The sequence below is a fragment of the Amphiura filiformis genome, chromosome 8 (genome assembly GCF_039555335.1).
Source record: "Amphiura filiformis chromosome 8, Afil_fr2py, whole genome shotgun sequence".
Taxonomy (NCBI): domain Eukaryota; kingdom Metazoa; phylum Echinodermata; class Ophiuroidea; order Amphilepidida; family Amphiuridae; genus Amphiura; species Amphiura filiformis.
This window is the reverse complement of record NC_092635.1, coordinates 28,510,657-28,530,675: the sequence shown is the minus strand read 5'-3', so window position 1 is coordinate 28,530,675 and position 20,019 is coordinate 28,510,657. Positions and strand designations below refer to the sequence as shown.

At 38.4% G+C, this 20,019-nt stretch overlaps 1 protein-coding gene across 1 annotated transcript; it reads right to left on the bottom strand.

The window, feature by feature from the left end:
* Window positions 1–669: 669 nt before the first annotated feature.
* Window positions 670–19,109, bottom strand: LOC140158905 (regulator of G-protein signaling 9-binding protein-like). The gene is made up of 7 exons (XM_072182174.1): window positions 19,053–19,109; window positions 12,074–12,333; window positions 7,888–8,054; window positions 6,836–6,975; window positions 5,355–5,490; window positions 2,176–2,329; window positions 670–1,137 (listed from the first exon to the last, which is right to left on the bottom strand). The coding sequence occupies exons 2-7, from the start codon at window positions 12,212–12,214 to the stop codon at window positions 1,012–1,014; spliced, it is 864 nt and encodes a 287-aa protein (XP_072038275.1). The 5' UTR covers window positions 12,215–12,333; window positions 19,053–19,109; the 3' UTR covers window positions 670–1,011.
* Window positions 19,110–20,019: the final 910 nt, after the last annotated feature.

Below are 20,019 nucleotides of genomic sequence, written 5' to 3'. Positions count from 1 at the left end.
TTTGGACCCATTGATATACCAAAATTCAAAATGTTCAGCCAAATTTAACACAAATTGTCTTAAATTTTACAACTTTTCCCAAAACAATTTGGCTACAGTGAGGTAAAAATTGGGCTATTTTCCGAAGAAATTGAGAAATATTCCAAAAATGCTATCCACGTTTGCGGCACATCCCCGTATGTCTTTTGTACTGAGTGGGCTTCCACAGCATTTAAGTTTTCTGCAGCATCTTCCATGCAGAAAACGTTCAGAAGAAAAACAAAACCCTGAGCAAAGCTAATCACTTGATCAGATAATCAAGACCAAGAACGGAAAATCACAGCGGAGAACTGAAAGTCCCTATGAAAAACCAAACAAGTGATGTCTTTTGCAACGGATAAAACCCGTGGAAAAAGGACAGGAATGGGAAGTTTGCATTGGTGTTTTTTGATGGTTTTTTGTTGTCCCTAATCATCTAGAATATAAAATAATTTGGTTTGGTTTCAATATGTCCCACACGTATGTACATGTATCTTTGTTCTTAAGTACCTATATAACATTTACAGCCTAAACCCTGTGCCTATAAACCATGCAAGCTAATGGTACACTACTCATAATAACAATCAAGAAATCTTTGTTCTCCAAATTGCTTACCAACCAATATGTTACACAATTTGAATGTATCATACCTGCCAACCCAATATTGTCCAGCAGCATGTGTGTACAGGAGTGAGTTAAACCGATCTGTATTCTTTTGTGGAGGAATTTACCTAAAACTCTTCATTTGTGCACAGATAGTTTAAGTAAAATGTCCATCTGTGTACTTAATTTGTGTCTTGTGTTTTTTGAAGAAACTATAAAAGGTACTGATATGGAAATTTTATACATAATATAGACAATAATTATGTTAGTGTACTGATGAAAGGTACCACAGGAAATGGTCTGAATACTGGTGAATATTTCAAGGATTTTCAACGTTGGGTGCAGATCATTTGAACTCGTCCCGAATGTAGTCTACTGCTATCAGGAATATCAAGTATTTGGGTTAAATTTGGCAAGGCATACGGTGAGGACTACAGTAAATGCCACCAACATTATCAAGGCCACGACTACCATCACAATGCAATTCTTACGCTGGGTTGGAGCAAAAGGCACTTCCTATAAAAGTAGACAATCAAGAAGAAAAAAGAAAACATTTTAAGAATTAATTACAAGCACTGACAGTCTGAACACACTAAAACATGTTTTAATTTGTGAGGTATCAGGCCATCTCCTAATTAAAAGGTTGAACTATAACAGTGGTAGCTGTGACTATTGTGCTGCAGTCCTCACTTTCAATGTTAGCACCCCGGTGACTTTAAGTCACATCATTTTCTGGGGCACTTATTACAATTTTCAAATAAAAGTTACACATGGGAATTTACATACATACACACTCAAAATATTTTGTTAAAATCCAAAGTCAAAATCATCATAATCCTAAACTGTATTGCAAACAACATAAAAGTGCATACCATATTTCTGTGAATAGTCGCCCCCGGGGGCTTTGCATTATCCAAAAGGGGCGTTTATTAGAGGTCATTTTTAAAACGATAATTCCCATTAAAATCATTAGATAAGCTTAAAACTCATGCTGAAATGACAAACTATGAATATGAACAATATGACTTTCGGGTTTATGACCAGATTTTCACCAATTACCAACGCCATTAGCAACATTGTGTGCACCTTGTAAGCTTACTACACAAGATAGCGTGCAACTTGTAAGACTGGCAAACAAAACCTAAAACCTGGACCTATGGAGCAGTGCTTCAAGAGTACATGAGAGTGAACGCGGAGGGATTAACAATCACCCTGATTGGCTGATCAACATTCATGACAATAACACAGTTGACCCATCAAGTATTGTTCTTCTCCGATGATCATCATCATCCTGTAGCCAGGAATTAGGATATTAACCCCCTGGACACTACTGGTCATCTAACAGCATTTCTGATTGGTTGATAACTTCAAATGCTCAAATCAATTGCCAATTATGACTAGTCTTTAAACTACTTTACGGTCAAACTTGCATTTGCAGATGATCTTATTAATGCCCTCCTTGATCAAATTGGACACAATATTCGTTTTGGCCAATCGGCAGGTAGTTCTCATAGGGTTAATATCATATACAAGAACCTGCATAAAAACACTTACCACACCACCATCAGATGAGCCACAATCACTGTCAACAGACTTCCTAGATTTCGCATACTCAATCTTGTAGTCAGCTGGTGGCTCAATCATCCATGGCTTGATGTCTACACGTCTCTGCATCTCAGACATCAGGTTGCGCAACTCAAGAATATCCCTGCATTGGGAAACATTTATACAATTACTGAAATATTGAAGGTATGTGGATTAATAACAAAATTTGATGACAACAAAATCACCTTCAGGAAAAGTGAAGTTGAATTTTTACTAAGATCAGTTTTAGCAATTTACAGATTTACAGGCATAGTAATCACTATCTTATAATACAGCTTTTGTAAAAGTGATATGACTTATACATATAAGAGTGCACACTAGTAAATATAAGTCTCCTACACCCTGGGAGGAAAAAATCAGTGTTTCAAACGAGGAAACGTGCAACACGACTTAATTTAATACATTAGAAAAGGCTTAACACCCAACTATCAGGCCCTGATTCATATTAAATCCTCATTTAGGCCTGGGAAATAGATTGTCTGTGAAAAATGAGCAGGATCCGACTTTTTATGACGATTTGGCTAAACTTTCAAAATGTGTTGCATTTTAGAAATACCAAGCTATTCGTGAGGTGGTGTAAGCTGTATAGGCTATACATGTAGGGTGATCTAGTCGGCATTTTTCTGGAAAAAAATGCTGGACTCCGTATATAATTTCTACAATGGATGTCTTCATCTGACCTTCGACTTACAGAAAGAGTAAATTGAGTAAACTGAGTCGCTCTGGAGTCAAGAAATAGACGTTTTCCTGGACCATGTTTGTACAGAAAGTCAATGGGGGCTATTTACTGGTGTGCACCCTGTACGATTTTGACCTCTGTCAAAATGTTTTCGCCGCTTTCAAATTTTTTATCAATAAAATCCTTCAAAGCTAAGTTACAAATGACTGTGTAGCATATCAATTAGATGGTTTCTAGCCTCTTTAGCAAACTACCTGCAGATATTTGACTATTGAAGGAGTATAGGGGCCTAAAGGTAAGATTTGTGTACAAATAGGGCCTAAATGCATACTCAGATCAGATCACTGATAGCTTTGCAAGACGAATGTACATGCATTGCAAGACTTCCAAATTTGGTACTGCTGGCATGCTCTAGCATATATAGAACTGTGGGGAGAGGGAAAGAGGTAGCATCACCAGGCCCTAGTGGCACCCAAGCACTTTTTCTGCAATTTTCCTTTGGGATTTTCTACATTTTCAAATCGATTGACAGGGGACATGGCCTTTCAGCCCCCCCCCCCACACACCCCTGCAATACCCCCCCCTATGATGATACACCACCGGCCATATATTTTCTCCTCATTTGCTTATGCAATTTGCTCATCTTCATGTTTGCTTGATCTTATTTAGAGAGATTGAAATATCAAATCATGAAATTAGTTAACTGTAATTTTGTCATTGTTATCAGCAGTAGATAGCAAAAAATTCTCAAAATGGTGCCATTATGTAAATTGCTCAGACACCACTCTGACCTGCTTAAGCTAAGCAAATTTAACCTCTTTCACCACTCACTGGATAAGTAGGTAAGGTCTAGAGACAATACAACACCATTAATAATGCAACACAATAAGGTGAGTAAATATATTGTGACAAAGGACTTAAAGCAAATCATCTCGGTGTATCTAATAGCAACCAGCTACAACCATAACCTCCTAATGACAATTTCGAATCATGCTGTTTGGTTGCTATTGACAACATGCATGGTAGCTGACTTTGGTTCTAGTAATGCCTGCACATTAAAATTAAAACTGAGCAAATTTCGTTATTATTGAGATAAAATTATAATTCTTCTATAATAAATTTCTGGTCATTTTATATAATTAAAGATTCAAGAAAACACCATTAAGAATTGAATGTTTGATAGCTTTATTTAGACCTGCCAAGCTCAAGAAGCCTGTTTTTACCTGCATTCTCATATTCAGAGACTAGAATAATGAACACTGCTTAACAAGAAGACTTACAAGTTAAAGAAACCTGTACATTATTTGATCTATTTCTCTTGCTTCTCATGTGAAACTGAAATTAAAATTATCAAACCTAAATATACAACAAACAAGTAATATTTTCTCATGTAAATAATAAAAGTCACAATACTCAGGGGTCAGGATATTTACCCACTGCAAATTGCAAAAACCTGTTCTCATTCTCCTTGCTGCCGTTTTATGTTTTAAGAGAGAGGTTCTCTCAATTAAAAAGTCTAACTGAGCTTAGTGTTTAGAAAACAGCCCAAAAGATTGATGTCATCCTATAAACGAAACTGGGTTTCACTGAGAGGAAGGTCTGAAGAGCGTAATTTTGAACATTTCATGATTATATTTCTGGCTGGGAGTGAGGGAGTCAGCTGAGGGAGAACTAAACTAGGTTCATTCATAGGACACCAAAGATTGGGTTGTTCCCTTACCCTTATTGAAGAGAAGTTGAGCAGGTTGAAATGTTACTATACCTAGCACAGCTAAAATTAGGAGCCAAATTATATGAATTTTGACAGGGAAATGTACAAAAGATTGATATCCGACAACGGTATTACTCAATCAGACATTAAAAGTGATGCTGTATTTTCTTTTTTTAGAATGAAAAACGCAAGTTTTAGTTTAAATAAACGATAACATTTGAACCGATCATCATACTGTTCTCAACATCTATATAAACCAGCACTAATTCAGAATCAGATGGGTGATTTATGGGAGATTATATCCTTCATTACATTCTTATTCATAAATTGTTAAACGAGTATCATTTCACCAAACTAGTTTTTTAACTATTTTGCAAAGCAGTCAAAAAGCCGATTGATGGGGGAATGTGGTACTATTGGAAGTACTATTTCCCCAGAAAATAGTACTACTATTTCCCTTTGAGCATGTATAACCTCATTGCCGCGTCACAGTTCATAGTGGTCGGTGTAACTTGCCACGTACACGGGATTTCAGTGCCAGTTCTGGGGTATTAATGTGCATCAAGTCATGTTGTATTGCGAAGCACACAAGCAGCACAGAACTGCTAATGCATGTAATGACTGCAGCTAAAATATGGCTTCATCTGGCATAATCTGAGTTATATCAGGTTCAGTATCTTAATATTGTGAAATAACATACTAATATAGCTTCCCAACTTTGTGAATTGTATCATCTACCTTTCAAGAAGATGAATGTCTTCCCTCTCTACTACCATCTTGTCAACAGTAGGGTAGTCTAGATTCTCAACATTAACTGGTATATTCTCCACTCCAAGTGGCTCCATCACACCAGTATTAATCAGAATATTGCGACCTGCAAATAGGTTTAAAACAAAAACAAAAAACGTCTTTCGAGTTTGCGGTACAGAATCACTTGAACATTTGTCAAACTCTCACACTGTCTACTAAACAGACTGTACCATGATAATACCTCTCCCCCCCCCCCACTCATTAAAAGTAAGAGTGATGAAAAGGTAACAAAAAATGCTTAGACCTATTTCTGATTATGATATCTACAACCATCTTACTGCATGAGATGGCGATGCAATAATCACCATCATGACTTGTATGTATACTTCTAATCATGATTATCTGAGTTCATTTGCCATTGAAAAAAAGCACTAAAACTGAACAGGTTTGAGTGTAGCAAGCCAAGTGTGGAAGATTAAGGTCATATCTTCCACAGTAGGTGTATGGATTTCAACTGGAATAGCCCATTGGGTAGGGATGTGATCATGTGTGGCATACTACAAAAATGTAGCACATTTGACGAAATATAGACACAAAAATATATACTAATTGATTATTTTTGTTCAAAGTCATGATCAATTTGCCCAACTCCGGAAACATTTTGGAAAAATTTGCAAAAAAACAATGAAGAATCGGCATTTTTTCCCCAGGGGGGTACTTAGTACAAATGACCATACAGGGACGTGCCGCTAATATGGGTAGCATTTTCGGCTTTTTGGTATATTAATGACCCCTTTTTCTAAGCCAATTTTGGTATATGAATGGGTCCTTTTTTCAAAACTTTTTCAATTTTTTTTGAAAAATAGCCCAATTTTGCCTCAATCTAGCCAAAATTTCAAAATTTGTAAGAACTAAGACAATTTGGGTTTAATTTGGCCGAAAAATTTGACTTTTGGTATATCAATGGGTCCAAATTTCTTGAAAAATTGGTATATTTATGGATCCACTTTCAAATTCTCAGCGGCACGTCCCTACCAAAATCAAACTTGAGTACCCCCCCGGACTTTTTCATGATTTCTGGAGACAATTTGAAAAAAAAGCTACATCTCTAAACCAGTTTTCCTAAGGGCTCATATTGAAATACCCTACCACGTTTTCACACAGAAAGGCAGGATTCCCCTCGCTAAGCGCGAGCCTCAGGAAAGCTCGGTCATAAAACGGATGGATTATATGCATCAGTGATACACCCTGCCCAGGATTTTAACAAAAGAAGGCTAGCACAGGAAAGCTGCAGGATGGTGCACACCTTCCTGTGTAAGGGAATTTCAATATGAGCCCTAAAATTGTAATCCCAAATTATACAAACAAGCCTGAAAATACACCCCAAATCTGCTGCACATCCCAAAACCTACATTTTGTACATTTCTCCTAAGAACCATCCGCACACTAACAAAAATAATCAAACTAACCTTTGTGTATTGGAAATGCCCTTTCCAGCTCTAATGATTTTTTCATATGGCCTTCAAATAAATCAACACAAGCAGTAAATGTGTTCCAAAGTCTCTCGTAATCCCCGTTGGTTTCATTTTCTGATTTGAAATCAAGGCTGCTGAAATGTACACAGACAAAATGAGAAAAACAAATAAAACATAGAAATGAATGGGGAACATTTAACATTACTTAACTAAATGAAGAGAAATTTATTTGAATTAAAATTCTACCAGGGTTTGAACCTGCAGCCTATGAGGCTACAAAAATGTATACTATGCTATGCGTCATTCGGCCAAAAAGGTGTTTGTTTATCATACTTATTGATTATGGAATAATGCTCATACACACGATTACTAGTATATTACTAGGTCCTGTGGTTCTTGAGTTATGTGTAAAGAGGGTTGAAACAACAACACTTTTGTAAAGCGCACATAACTCATTTAAAACAATAAATCAAGCAACTTTTGCAAAACATCAAAGTGTTATTTTTCAATAATACCGTATTGTTTGTAATAAACGCTCCCCCTCTAATAAACGCCCCCCTCCAATTTTTCACAGAAAAATTGGAACATTTCCATGACATATCGTGTAGGTAAGCTTAAAACATGCATCAGTTATGTCAGTCACGATAGCTAAATTGAATGGACAAAACCTATTATGACTCAACTCCCATCCATTTCATTACCTAATTATGGTAGAATTTCACTAATTCCATGCACTTACAGGTGTAATTTTGTTGTATCCCACAAAAATATCATTTTCTGTGGGCGCCGCCATCATGTATTGAACACGATTTTTAAGCTTTTTTCACTGACAATTCACTTCCAATAAACGCCCCCCTTTTGGAAAAATGCAACGCCCCCGGTGCGTTTATTACAAACAATACGGTATATTGATTAAGATAATGAAAATTGATTTTTTTTTTTGGTTGCTTCGATCAACAATACCTCATCTACCCTTAAGTTATTGCTTTTGTTTTTTAGTGTTTGGATACTTCTTATGCAAATTAAAGCACCATCAATCAACTTACTCTTTAAGATGTGGCACAAGTTTCTTCTTGCTGTCCTGAGCCAATTCACATGCTCTCTGTCTTGTTTTCTTTAATTCCTCTCTCAGCATTTCCGAATCACTGGAACCACCCAGTGACAATATAAGATCATGAAATCTTGCCGTCTCTGTGTTGAACTCCTTTACAAGCTACAAGATAAGGCCAAAAAAAAATAATTGTTTGTTTGTCCTCCACAGCTTTGAAAGAGGATGTGCAGGCGGCGGTTTTTTTTTTTTTTTTTTTTTTTCAGATTTGGCGTATTCCTGGACCTTGCTAGAGCTAAATGCTACAATCATTCATGGTGAAAGTTATAATTTGTGTTCATGTCAGACTTTTAATGATTTAAAATCCAATGTATTTTGAAGTCACTAAAAATAATAGACTATGACATGAACACAAGTTATAACTTTGCATATTGAAGACACAAAATGTTTTATGGGGGCTTTTTTTTATTTTCAACCATGAAAGATCTTAGCATTTAGCTCTAGCTAGGTCCAGAGATACTCCAAATCTGAAAAAAAAATTGAATTTACCTAATTTTTATAAATAAAAAAATAAAAAAAAAAAATATTGGTCAGGCCTTAATCTGAGGAGCAGGCGGTGGAGGACAAACAAACAACTTTTTTTTTTTTTTGCCTAAGTGTTCAAAAAATAAACATTTGGGAACAGCTCATTAGTCTGAAGCATGAAGCATCATAAGTCCTAAAGGAGTTAAAAGGGCATTTCGTGATCCACAGCCTCATCCCCCCACTTTTCCCAAAAAAAGTTGAGATTTTTACACCACTGGATACCTCTGGCTACATAATGTTTATGTACCAAATATTTCTTGCAGATTAATTCCTTTAGCAAAAATATCGCTAAATTTGAATTTCGTTCTGGTGCACCAGAACGAAATTACAACACATTGTCTATGGAGCAGTGTAATACACATAATCATGCATAACTCGCAAACGCATAAAATCGGAATCAACTGATATTTTGGAAATAAACTTTTTTCGTGGATATCTACTGAAAAATGTCATAAAAAGAGGATGCTAGGATCACGAAATCCTCCTTTAAAGTCATATTGTAACAGTTCCATCAAAAATAAATTAAATAGTATTTATTTTCAATAAAATGTTAGCTTTTACTGTCGGATATGCCCCCTTTTAATTTTGAGCCGAACAACTGAGGTAAAGCAAAGAAAATGGGAATTTACTACCAGCGCTGATGTCGCCAATGTGTGTCACTCCATCGGTCGTGCTATGCCACGGTCCTTTGATGTGTGTGTAACCATCCCGTAAGCATACGTATGTGTTATGAACATCGCGTACATGTTCGACTAATATTTCCATCGTAATAATTATATATCGATTCCTGCGCTTTATTCAAATCTACAGCACGTACAAAAAGTCTTAATTTTTGCAGTGTTCATGTAATTTAATGAAGTACATTGAAATATTGTAAAAAAAATATTGAGGGGGTCCTCTTCAGCAATTGTTACAATATGTTTTTTTTTTTATAAAATGTTAGGGTTTAGGCAGTGCTGTACGGTGCAAAACCTGATTGAGGGAAAAGGGGTATAATCCTTCTTGTCTTCCATGAGCAACCGCATCACATCGGGTATAATCTTCCTTCCAGGAGCAACCACTGTGCATGATTGACGGGCTATTCCATTGCTCGTAATAGGGTACGGTAGTGTATTTTAGTGCGACAATGCTGGATGGTGCACGCCCGTGTACACGATGTGCAAGGTAGACTTTCGCCACGAGGGTGTGTGTGTTGGGGAGGCGTGTTGTCCGAGATGTTAGGAATTATTTAATAATAGTTATTAATATTGGAAGAACGTTTTAAACTTTGATTTAAGGCATCATATACGATTTTATACTATTTTAGATTTTCAATTAAAAACAAAATAATAAAATAGCATTTAAAAATTATATTAATAGGCCTATTTATTAGGGGTGGTGCAATAATTATGTGTACCCCCCGGGGGGGTGAATTATAGGGGGGGGCAAAGATTTTTGGCAGGCCAAAAGGGGGGCAAGCATTTTTGGCAGGTCAAAGGGGGGTCAAGCGATTTTTGGCAGGTCGAAAGGGGGGCAAGCAATTTTTGGCACAGATATTTTGGGCACCGTTTCTATATTCTGCCCTAAAAAGGCTTCGGAAAACGTTAGGAACACGTTCAAATATGCAAAATTTCCTGCTTCAAGGCGCTCAAGACTATATGATAAGACAATTTAAGGTTTTAAATTGGGTTTCCCAAAATCTTGCATGTGTAAGGGGGGGCAAAGACTTTTGGCACATCAAAAGGGGGCAAAGGTTTTTGGCACGTCGAAGGGGGGGCAAAGATTTTTGGCACGGCCAGAGGGGGGGGCAAGCGATTTTGGCAGACCATTTTGAGAATTCACCCCGGAGTACACATAATTATTGCACCACCCTTATCACACGCCATGTTAACAATAAAGAAATTGGCACACGTACTTTCCGATAAAAATTTGGGAAACAAATTAATTTTTAAAAAATAAATAAAACAATCTTTCTTAAACCAAATTTTCATGGAATTGAGGGCCATCAATAAACCAAAATGCACCCCGAATCAGTCGCACATGCCCGTAGTAGCCTAGGCCTACCCTCCTTTCCACCCCCGTTGCCCTAAACTAGACCGTGAGGCCTATTAGGCCTAACCGCCACAGTATTTTTTTTACCTGTGGGCAAGCACACCCCTACAGTCATAATAGTTCTAGCCCAGATAGCTTTTAACTCACGCCCAGTAATAACGTACTTTCATCAAGTGATGGCGCTATAAGGTTTACCACGGAAGCTGTTTGGTTTACCGTGGATGAAGATTATACCCTATATGGATTGAGGAGCCAATGGCTCCTAACTTTATAAATTTAGGCGCCCAAATTTTGCTCCCAGGTAAAAAATCTGAGGTGCCAACTGAACAGCCATGTGCGTTGAATGTTCTTTGCTGCTGTACTCAATCTACCTATTCCCATTGAACGCTACATACTCCATACAGCATGTAGCCTACAGTGTAGGCCTATATGTTTTCCAGGAAGTCCCCATTGAGACATGATAAATGCATATATTCATAGCATACATTCATACTCTTGAATGCTACATTACATACATGTTTTGCATTTGCTGGTGATTAAAAGCTTCAATAGTTAGTCGCCATTGGCGCCAGGGATTGAATATTTAGTCGCCATTAGAAAAAATCTAGTCGCCAATGCGCCTAAAATGGTCGCACCGTACAGCACTGGGTTTAGGGCAGTTTAGGTTACGGTTAGAGGTAAGGTTAGGGTTAGGTCTAGGGTTAACATTAGGGCTAGGGTTAGGGCCAGAGTTAGGATTAGAGTCAGGGTCATGTTAAGGATTGTGGTTTAATAGGGTTAGGATTATGGCTTTAACTATATGTTCGGATTAGGGTGAACTTTAGGGTTAGAGTTAGGATAAGAATTAAGGATTAAGGTTTGGGTTTTTTTCAAACTATACATATGTATGACCCTCTCAGGCAAAAAAAAAGTTGATTGTCCTCATCAGACCAACCCTGATCTGGAAAATCTGGAAAAAGTTTGGTTTTTTTGTTTTTGTTTTACCGTACATTTTTGTATTTACAGAACACCGACCCTAATTTTGGAAATTCCAGAAAAGGGTTTTTGTTTCAAACTTTTTGGCATCCTAAAAAGTTTTTAAAACAGTTTCTTCTAAGTTCTAAACTGTTTTAAAAATATAAATGAAGTGGTATACAGTAGAAAAATATCCCAATTCACACCTATTTGGGCTATTTGTTTAAAAGTTAATTAAGCAAACATGTTTCGGGTATGACTTAAAAATTCTTTTTTAAATCGGACCAACCGACCCCACCCCTTGGAAGGGATATACATGTATGGACAATCAAACATTTTTTTTCAGGCCTAATATGAGAGTATGGTTCAAATGAAAGTTTTCCCATTTTGTGGGCCCTATCATTTTGTTTGGATGCAAGATATTAATTTGTTCTCAGCAAATTTGAAATAAACAACCAACAAAATCCCAGAGTAGAGCATTTGAATGTTCTTGTGGGTGAAGTTTGGGAGAAATATGGCCTCTTAAAGGCCTCTTAAATTAAAACATGTGACCAGATGGTGTTCATGGATCCTTGATTTTGATTCAAACTGCTGAATTTGTCTCCAAGTCTTACCTTTATACATTCATCTGTGCCCCCTAGCTGCATGTGTGTTATCTGTGTTATCTGTGTCTGTCCATCACTCATCTCATTTTCCATGTGACCTCCATGTCTATGTGTCATGGTAGTTCCACCTTGTGTCTGCTGGTACACCATGTTCCTCACTAGGCCTACATGGAGGCTTGGCAGTTTGAATATATGTAAGCTAGATAGCAAATCTATTTAGGTCTGATAGCAACAGTTGTGTACCACCTCCTTGTTCAGAATTGCATCTCCTGTGAAAATAAGGTTTTAAAGAGTAAATCTCACACTTTGATCTGAGTTTTAACCCTCATCCACCTTAGACCACCTAACATCCATAACATTAATGATATTCATCAAAACGTCTCCAGTACCACCGGCTCTTCGCTGACGATTGTCTAGTCTACAGATCTATCAAGGCTCCTGAAGATACTACTAACGACAAGAGACTGGAACGCACTACCTCAAGACATCACCAGTATCAATGACAGCAACTTCTTCAAGCAAGCAGTAACAAATCTCTACCTCAAATAACTCACCTCATAGCGCACCACAACCCTATCCGAATTGCCCCCTTCACTAAGGGGAGTTGGATAGTAAACTACAAGACAAGACAAGACAAGACAAGACAAGATGTGAGGATTCTACAGGATGACTTAAAATGTGGCTGTGTACTCTAGACATTGTTTCTTTCGCGAAATTGAGCTTTTTTGAAATATATTTACTTTGTTATGTTCTTTAAAAATACAAGGAAAGAAAATCCAGATTTGTTAACTCTAACTGCTCTATTTTGTGGATTTTATTTCACTATTTCACTCGTTTCCGCAATTCAAAAGGAAAAAAAATCTTTGTTGTACCATCGGGGTACACGCGCGCAACAACGCTTCGCGTTTTGTAGTCACGCAATTTGTTAACGCACAGATACGCTACAATGTACACATACGCAACGCTTATCTGCATGCGCGGCGCATCTTATGGAAGCACCACGGAAGCACTGATTTCACAAAAACCTAGCGGTCAAATGGCTCCGTTTTAGCTGATAAAATTTTTTCAAGTTCTTTCCCCCGATTTAAACATCAAGATATGAATAGATTTTGCCCAAACTTCTCAAGGGGCTGTGGATTTACCCGATGTTCACATACACTGTAATGTAAGGTAGAAAAACGAGAACTGCCGCATTGTATTATATTGAAGTTTGTATGCCATTGATGTAACTTATATGTCTTGTATAATGGAATATGACAATAAAACACATGAATGAATGAAAAGAACGACAGCAAACACATTTACTGATCAAATGCACGTACGTCAAAATTTCAGACAAGGTTATTAGTTCAAATCATCCTCCAGACACGCTCCAGAAGACATGCAAATAAATGGAGTACAATACCAATCACCTGTTTAACTGGTATTGATCAAAGTAATTCTTTGGTACTCCATGCATTTGCATATCTTCTGGAGCGTGTCTGGAGGATGATTTGAACTAATGACCTTTCAGGCAAGCACTCTATCGACAAAGTTGAAGCCCCATTCAAATACATGGATGCTGTAGCTAATTTATATACTGTCTGGTATAAAAATTACAGATTCATATGTAAATGTCTTTGTCTTTTAAGATACACATGGCTTTTGGCTGGCCCACAAGCAGGCTACAAATGTATGTTAACACATCTATGACAATGACAAAGGTGCCAAAATCTTAATTTTGATGATTTTTATGATCATCCGGATTAACAAATCACTGAGTGGGCCTTTAAATTAATGATTTCATACTTTAATACGCAAGAAAACTGCTTGCAATAAATATCTGTAGTAAAGATTTTTACGAAATTTGAGGTCTGATCTGTGTTACTGATATTCATATTTCATATCATATCATTATTTTGATGTTAAAATACACAATTTGTACCGGTAGCGAAAATGTAGAACAAGGCGGTTCTCGAACCACGAGTCTCGCTTGCTTTCGCGACCATAAATATTTTTGGTAGAGGTAAATGAATTTGGCGGTTATCAGCTGGGCACAATTATCTGGCTGATGGTGACTGTACCCACCAAGTTTCATGCCCATGCAACAGTTTTTACTAATTTGACCTCAGCTGACCCCTGGTGACCCTGAAATGACCTTCCAAAAATTTGGCTCTAAATGTTGACTGTACCCCCAGACAAACGAGAACCTAGACCTATGACTTTGGTTCGCGTAGTGAAGTCAACACTGCTTAGCAACAACTTTGACAAGGACGCATACCCGGACGCAAGCAAGCAGATATATTCGCGTCTCACGGAACATGTCGCATTTGACGCTGGGCGATAACGGCGCAGCAATTACGCAAAGCAGCGCGTGAGACATGTATGCGATATTCTCCTCGCCTAGTAACCCCGTCAATCCGTCAATATCACCTTGGATACGGGGCTTCACCTCCCGCTGTGGTAAGGGATGGGCAGTAATAGGTCTAGGTGGTATGTCTATGACTGTACCCACCAAGTTTCATGCCCATACGACAGTCTGTACTAATTTGACCTCAAATGACCCCGGGTGACCCCAAAATGACCTTCCAAAAATGTGGCTTCAAATGTTGACTGTACCCACCAAGTTTCATGCCCATCCGACAGTTTTTACTATATTGACCTCAGATGACCCCTGGTGACCCCGAAATGATCTTCCGAAAATTTGGCTTTAAATGTTGACTGTACCCACCACGTTTCATGCCCATCCGACAGTTTTTACTAATTTGACCTCAGATGACCCCTGGTGACCTCGAAATGACCTTCCAAAAATTTGGCTTTAAATGTTGACTGTACCCACCAAGTTTCATGTCCATCCAACAGTTTTTACTAATTTGACCTCAGATGACCCCGGTGACCTCGGAATGACCTTCCAAAAATTTGGCTTTAAATGTTGACTGTACCCACCACGTTTCATGCCCATCCGACAATTTTTACTAATTTGACCTCAGATGACCCCGGTGACCTCGAAATGACCTTCAAAAAATTTGGCTTTAAATGTTGACTGTACCAACCAAGTTTCATGCCCATACGACAGTTTTTACTAATTTGACCTCAGATGACCCCAAGGTGACCTCAGTGACCTTGACCCACTAACCAATACAAACCGGTTCTGTCTCGGGTCAAGATGCACCCACCCACCAAGTTTGAGGAACGTATGCGACTCCTAGTCTCCGAGAAAATAGGCGGAAGGCAAACTTTAACCAAAACTTTAACCAAATTTGTCACACACACACCCCCACACATACATACATACATACGCACGGAAAAGTGATTATATAGTCTCCTGCCTTATCAGGCGAGACAAAAATGGCTATAATATCGAAATTTGACAAAAATGTAACAAACTTGTGCTTCAAACTACATATTATTGAGACCTACATGTACATCATGATTTTTAACCAATGCAATATTAATGCCAGGGGTAGAGCAAAATGCTCCCCATTTTGGACAACCTGCTACACAAATTTCAGCTTGTATAGCAATTTTTTACAATGTATTGTAAACATATGCTAATATTATAAGAACATCGCCTAAATAAGGTTTTCGCTTCAAAGTAAATCGAACCCTGTCAATGCATTATTAAGGAAATAATACACCATGTCGTGAGCAACTTTAAATTTACCTAAGCGGAAATGGATTTAAAATGGATGTTAGTTAAATAACAATGCCTAACCGGACATTGCACACAGCGATGAATGGGCTCAGGCTATGCTTCCGATCTCTGTTGTGTGCATCGCATCACTGAAGTCATGGCAGAAAAGATTTCAATACATATTTGTATTGTTCTCAACAAAAAAAAACAGGCTTTTCTACCTATGGCGCTCTAGCTGAAATACAGCAAGATAATGCAAGATAGTAAAATGTAAACCTGTATTTTAGCTAGGGTATCTCGAGCTAGTCTACCACAAACCATTTACCACCATGGCTGCCGGCATTGGACATGTACATGGATCAAATCCATGGGTTCATACAGTCACCCATTGAAAACAGTGTACTGAAAACCAGTACACCATGTTCATAATGGGCCATGACTGTCAAGTTAGTTTGTTTACATTGCAGTAATTCCCTCAGAATAGTCAATACAGATTCCAAACAGATAAAACTTACCTCAAATCAGTTTTAGTTGCCCTTAATAACTCCAAATTGACATGCCATTGAATTTTATTTGCTCAATTTCATACCAAAATCAAGGAAAACATGGTTTTGTTATATTGCAAAATAACATGGAAATCATACAGGGTCATATCTGGTCACTGCAGTAGGCCATTTGAGGTAATCAATATACGTACTTGAATGGTGTGACTCAGTGACTTTCTGCTCATTGTAAGACAGATAGTGTTGTACTCGAGTAATGATGTCTTGCTGACTACAGTATACAGACATATGAGATGAGATGATTGCATAACAAATTTTACATTAAAATTGCCAACTGATATCCTTTGTATTGAGTTGTCAGTTGATGGTATTAGAACTGTCATGGAAGTAAACATTTAAAAAAATGTCATCAAAACATGCTACTTCAGAACTCTATGCCTGAATGTGTGTGTCTGAGGGCCGATATGACACACATTTGATGGGTGTATTGGACATGTTGGATTTGGAATCATTAATTATGGGCTCAAGCTCAAATGGCAAATTTGAAGATGCTGCCTCAGCATGACTGTCACTGCACGTCAAGTTCAAGGCTGTAGTAGTGTTGAGGGGCGTAGGCCGGGGGGGGGGCCACTCACATAAATGATAAATGCCCGGTACCCCAGGTCAACATAAAAAGTGGTAACCATGTGTGTTCTAAATTTCGCGGAAAATGGGTATTTTGTTGACTGAAATGCGGATCATGAAATCGCGAAAAAAAAGGGGGTATTCTGAGCATTGTCTCCATGAAATTTTTAAAAAAAAGGGTATTTCACAGGTTAGATTCGATCGATGTCTTCAGCCGAGTCTTCAGCCTCCATCCTCTGGCATTTTTATTTTGTATCGTTGTTTCTCTTCCCTGTTGCACTTGAAGTTTGGCGTCGCCGTTCGCTCGCGTGAAGTAAATAAATCAAAGTAAGCTTATCGGGCATTTGACATGTGTCAAACTAACAAAGCTGCCGAATTTGGAACCTATCATGCAATCCGTGAGTTTTTTTTCGAAAATTTCAAGCTCAGTTTTAAAGAAAAACTTGGGTACCACAATACTTTAAAGGAACCTCTGTACACAAAACTTCGAGGGATTGTTCCTCTTTGGTTCATTTTCAATTAAAATCAGTATACAGGCATTGTAAAATTTTACCCCAGTTAATAACACAGGATCATCTGGGAGTACAACAGACACAAAGTAATGTTCATACTTGCACATTTTGTACTTAATATATTTTCAATATTTGGAGTCATTGAAAAGGGGTGTCTGGAAATCTTCTCATTGAAAACCTTGAAAAAGGGGGTATTTTTACCCTGATTTTGTCAGTGATTTGGCAAAAAAAGGGGGGTAAAATCAATGAAAAATCAGTGAAAAGGGGGGTTTTGAAAAAAGGAAGAACACACATGGTTACCACTTTTTATGTTGACCTGGGGTACCGGGGATAAATGGTCTGTACGCATGCGTGACCAAAAAAAACAAGTAAAAGGGGGTGTTTTTTAAGGCAAGGCAAGTTACGCGCGTGACGCATTTAGGGTCTAAAAAACACTGAATTTTCAAGAATAAGGGTACTTTTCTGAATCTGAACAACTTGCTTGGGGTACCGTACCTTTTCAAATTTTTGGTAAATTACGAGTCCAAAAAGGGCATTTTTTACTAGCCAAAAACTCATTAGGGGTTAAATTGTATATTCAATTATCTTACTAAGGTCATGTTCACATATGAATTATTTACCCGGGACCCGAGTTAATCCGGGTTGTACCCGGGTCCCGGGTTCAAAATATTTCTGTTCACACTACAATTGACCCGGGTCATACCCGGGTTTGACCCGGGTTTTAACCTACTCTTTCCTAGGTTGAAAAAATGGACCCGGTCGATTTTTTGAGGTTTTTCCTGTTCACACTTATAACCAACCGGGTCTAACCGGGTTGTACCCAGACCCAGGGCAAAACAGGCATAGTGTGAACACGCCCTAAGCCTAAGGGGCTAAATTTGCTGGTAGGTAAAACTCGTTTAGGGGTGTTTGAAAAAATTTGGTCACGCATGCATACACTGTCATATTTGAGTGGTCCCCCCGGGGGCGTAGGCTTCTTCTGTTCTGTAGCGAATCTCAAGAGCTTGAGACATGGAGATGAAAGGCTTGATATGCAAATTTTCACTGATATTTATACATGTAAGTGATGCTAAATCGCTAATATTTATAGCCAATTTAATTACAGAAATCAGTTTCTTTTGGTGGTGCAATACTGCCAGTACACAAAGTCCACAACATACTACAGAAAAAATATTAAATTTGTGTACATCGTCATGATCGTGGAACATTCAACTCCCGGGATTCAACTACGCTTGTTACTCCGCGACTAATCATGCTAACTACGCGCGCATACAGCGCTACTCTACACGTCTATATTAGTGAGGCTATAGTCAAATGCAGTAAACCTTTGACGAGCGTGACTACCGGGCGTGATGTTGCAAATTCGGAGCTAACAACGTGTACGGCGCACAGTTCATTCATAAATTTCCACTCAGCAACAGCAGATCGCCTCAGCAGCCAATCAGAGACAAGTGCGTCCAACGCAGTAAATACGCGATGTATGTTTAAAATACGCGCTCGTCAAAGGTTTACTGCATTTGATTATATCTGCGTACAACTGCTTACTACGCACAGCCACGCAAAGAGTATGTTCCACCATCATGACGATGTACACGAATTTGATAATTTTTCTATAGCTCTACAAATCATGTAATATGTAGTTTCTTCAACGCATTCCGCTATTAATATACACTATAGTTTATTTTAATACCAGAGCAGATGATAATACAGTGCATGAGAGCCGTTTAGTAACTTACCGTGTAAGCTTATAAAGTGCAGCGGGATCCGTGTGTTATGTTTTTCGTGCCTGAATCATGACGATGGAAGCACTTTACACCACCACCTATTGTAAGTTATATTATATTGATGAAGTGACGTCATGCACCGGCAGGCAGCTGGCCAATATGACTTGGGTGATTGGGTAATTGATCGATCTGATTGAGTGATCGATCGAGTGAGTGATAGTGAGTGAGTGAGTGATAGTGAGAGAGTGAGTGAGTGTCCCCAGGGCTGTGCAATAATTATGAGCCCTGGGGGGAGGGTAAAATTGGGGGGTAGAAATTTTGGCGAGCGAAAGGGGGGCAAGCAATTTTTTGCGAAGCCGAGAGGGGGTGGGGGGCAAGCGATTTTTGGCACACATTCATGGTTCGCTTTTTAATAAAACGCTCTAAAAAGGCTTAGGAAAACAATACGGAAACACCCTCGTCGCATATTGGGCGACACGGAGAGGGGGGGGGTCTGAGGAGTCTTGGGATCTGCTTAGAATGTGACTCTGGAACATTGGCATAGATTTCTTTTTGACATTGGGGGAGTATGGGGAGGGGGAATTGTCTTGAAGTATATTGAATCGTGTTATCCAGCACCTTTTGGTGACAAAAAAGGTTTATCGTACAAATGCGCGCGAAGCACATGAATAATTTTGGCATATCGAAGCTAAACTGGTTACATATGGTACAAAAGTGGAATAAATGCGCGCAAAGCGCAAAAATTGGGGTTCTTTAGGTTAAAATGACCAATGGTTAATTAATAACTCTCAGAAGTAGGCCTACTTTACCTTTTTTATTTGTGGGCAAGCAGGGGGAAAGGGTTCAAATTCATGGGGCACCTTTAAATAAAACGCTCAAACAGTAGGGAAAATATGCAAATTCCCTGTTCGCTGTGCAAAAGGGGAGGGCAAATATTTTGTAGCGGATAGGGGGGGGGGGGCAAGCGATTTTTGGCAGG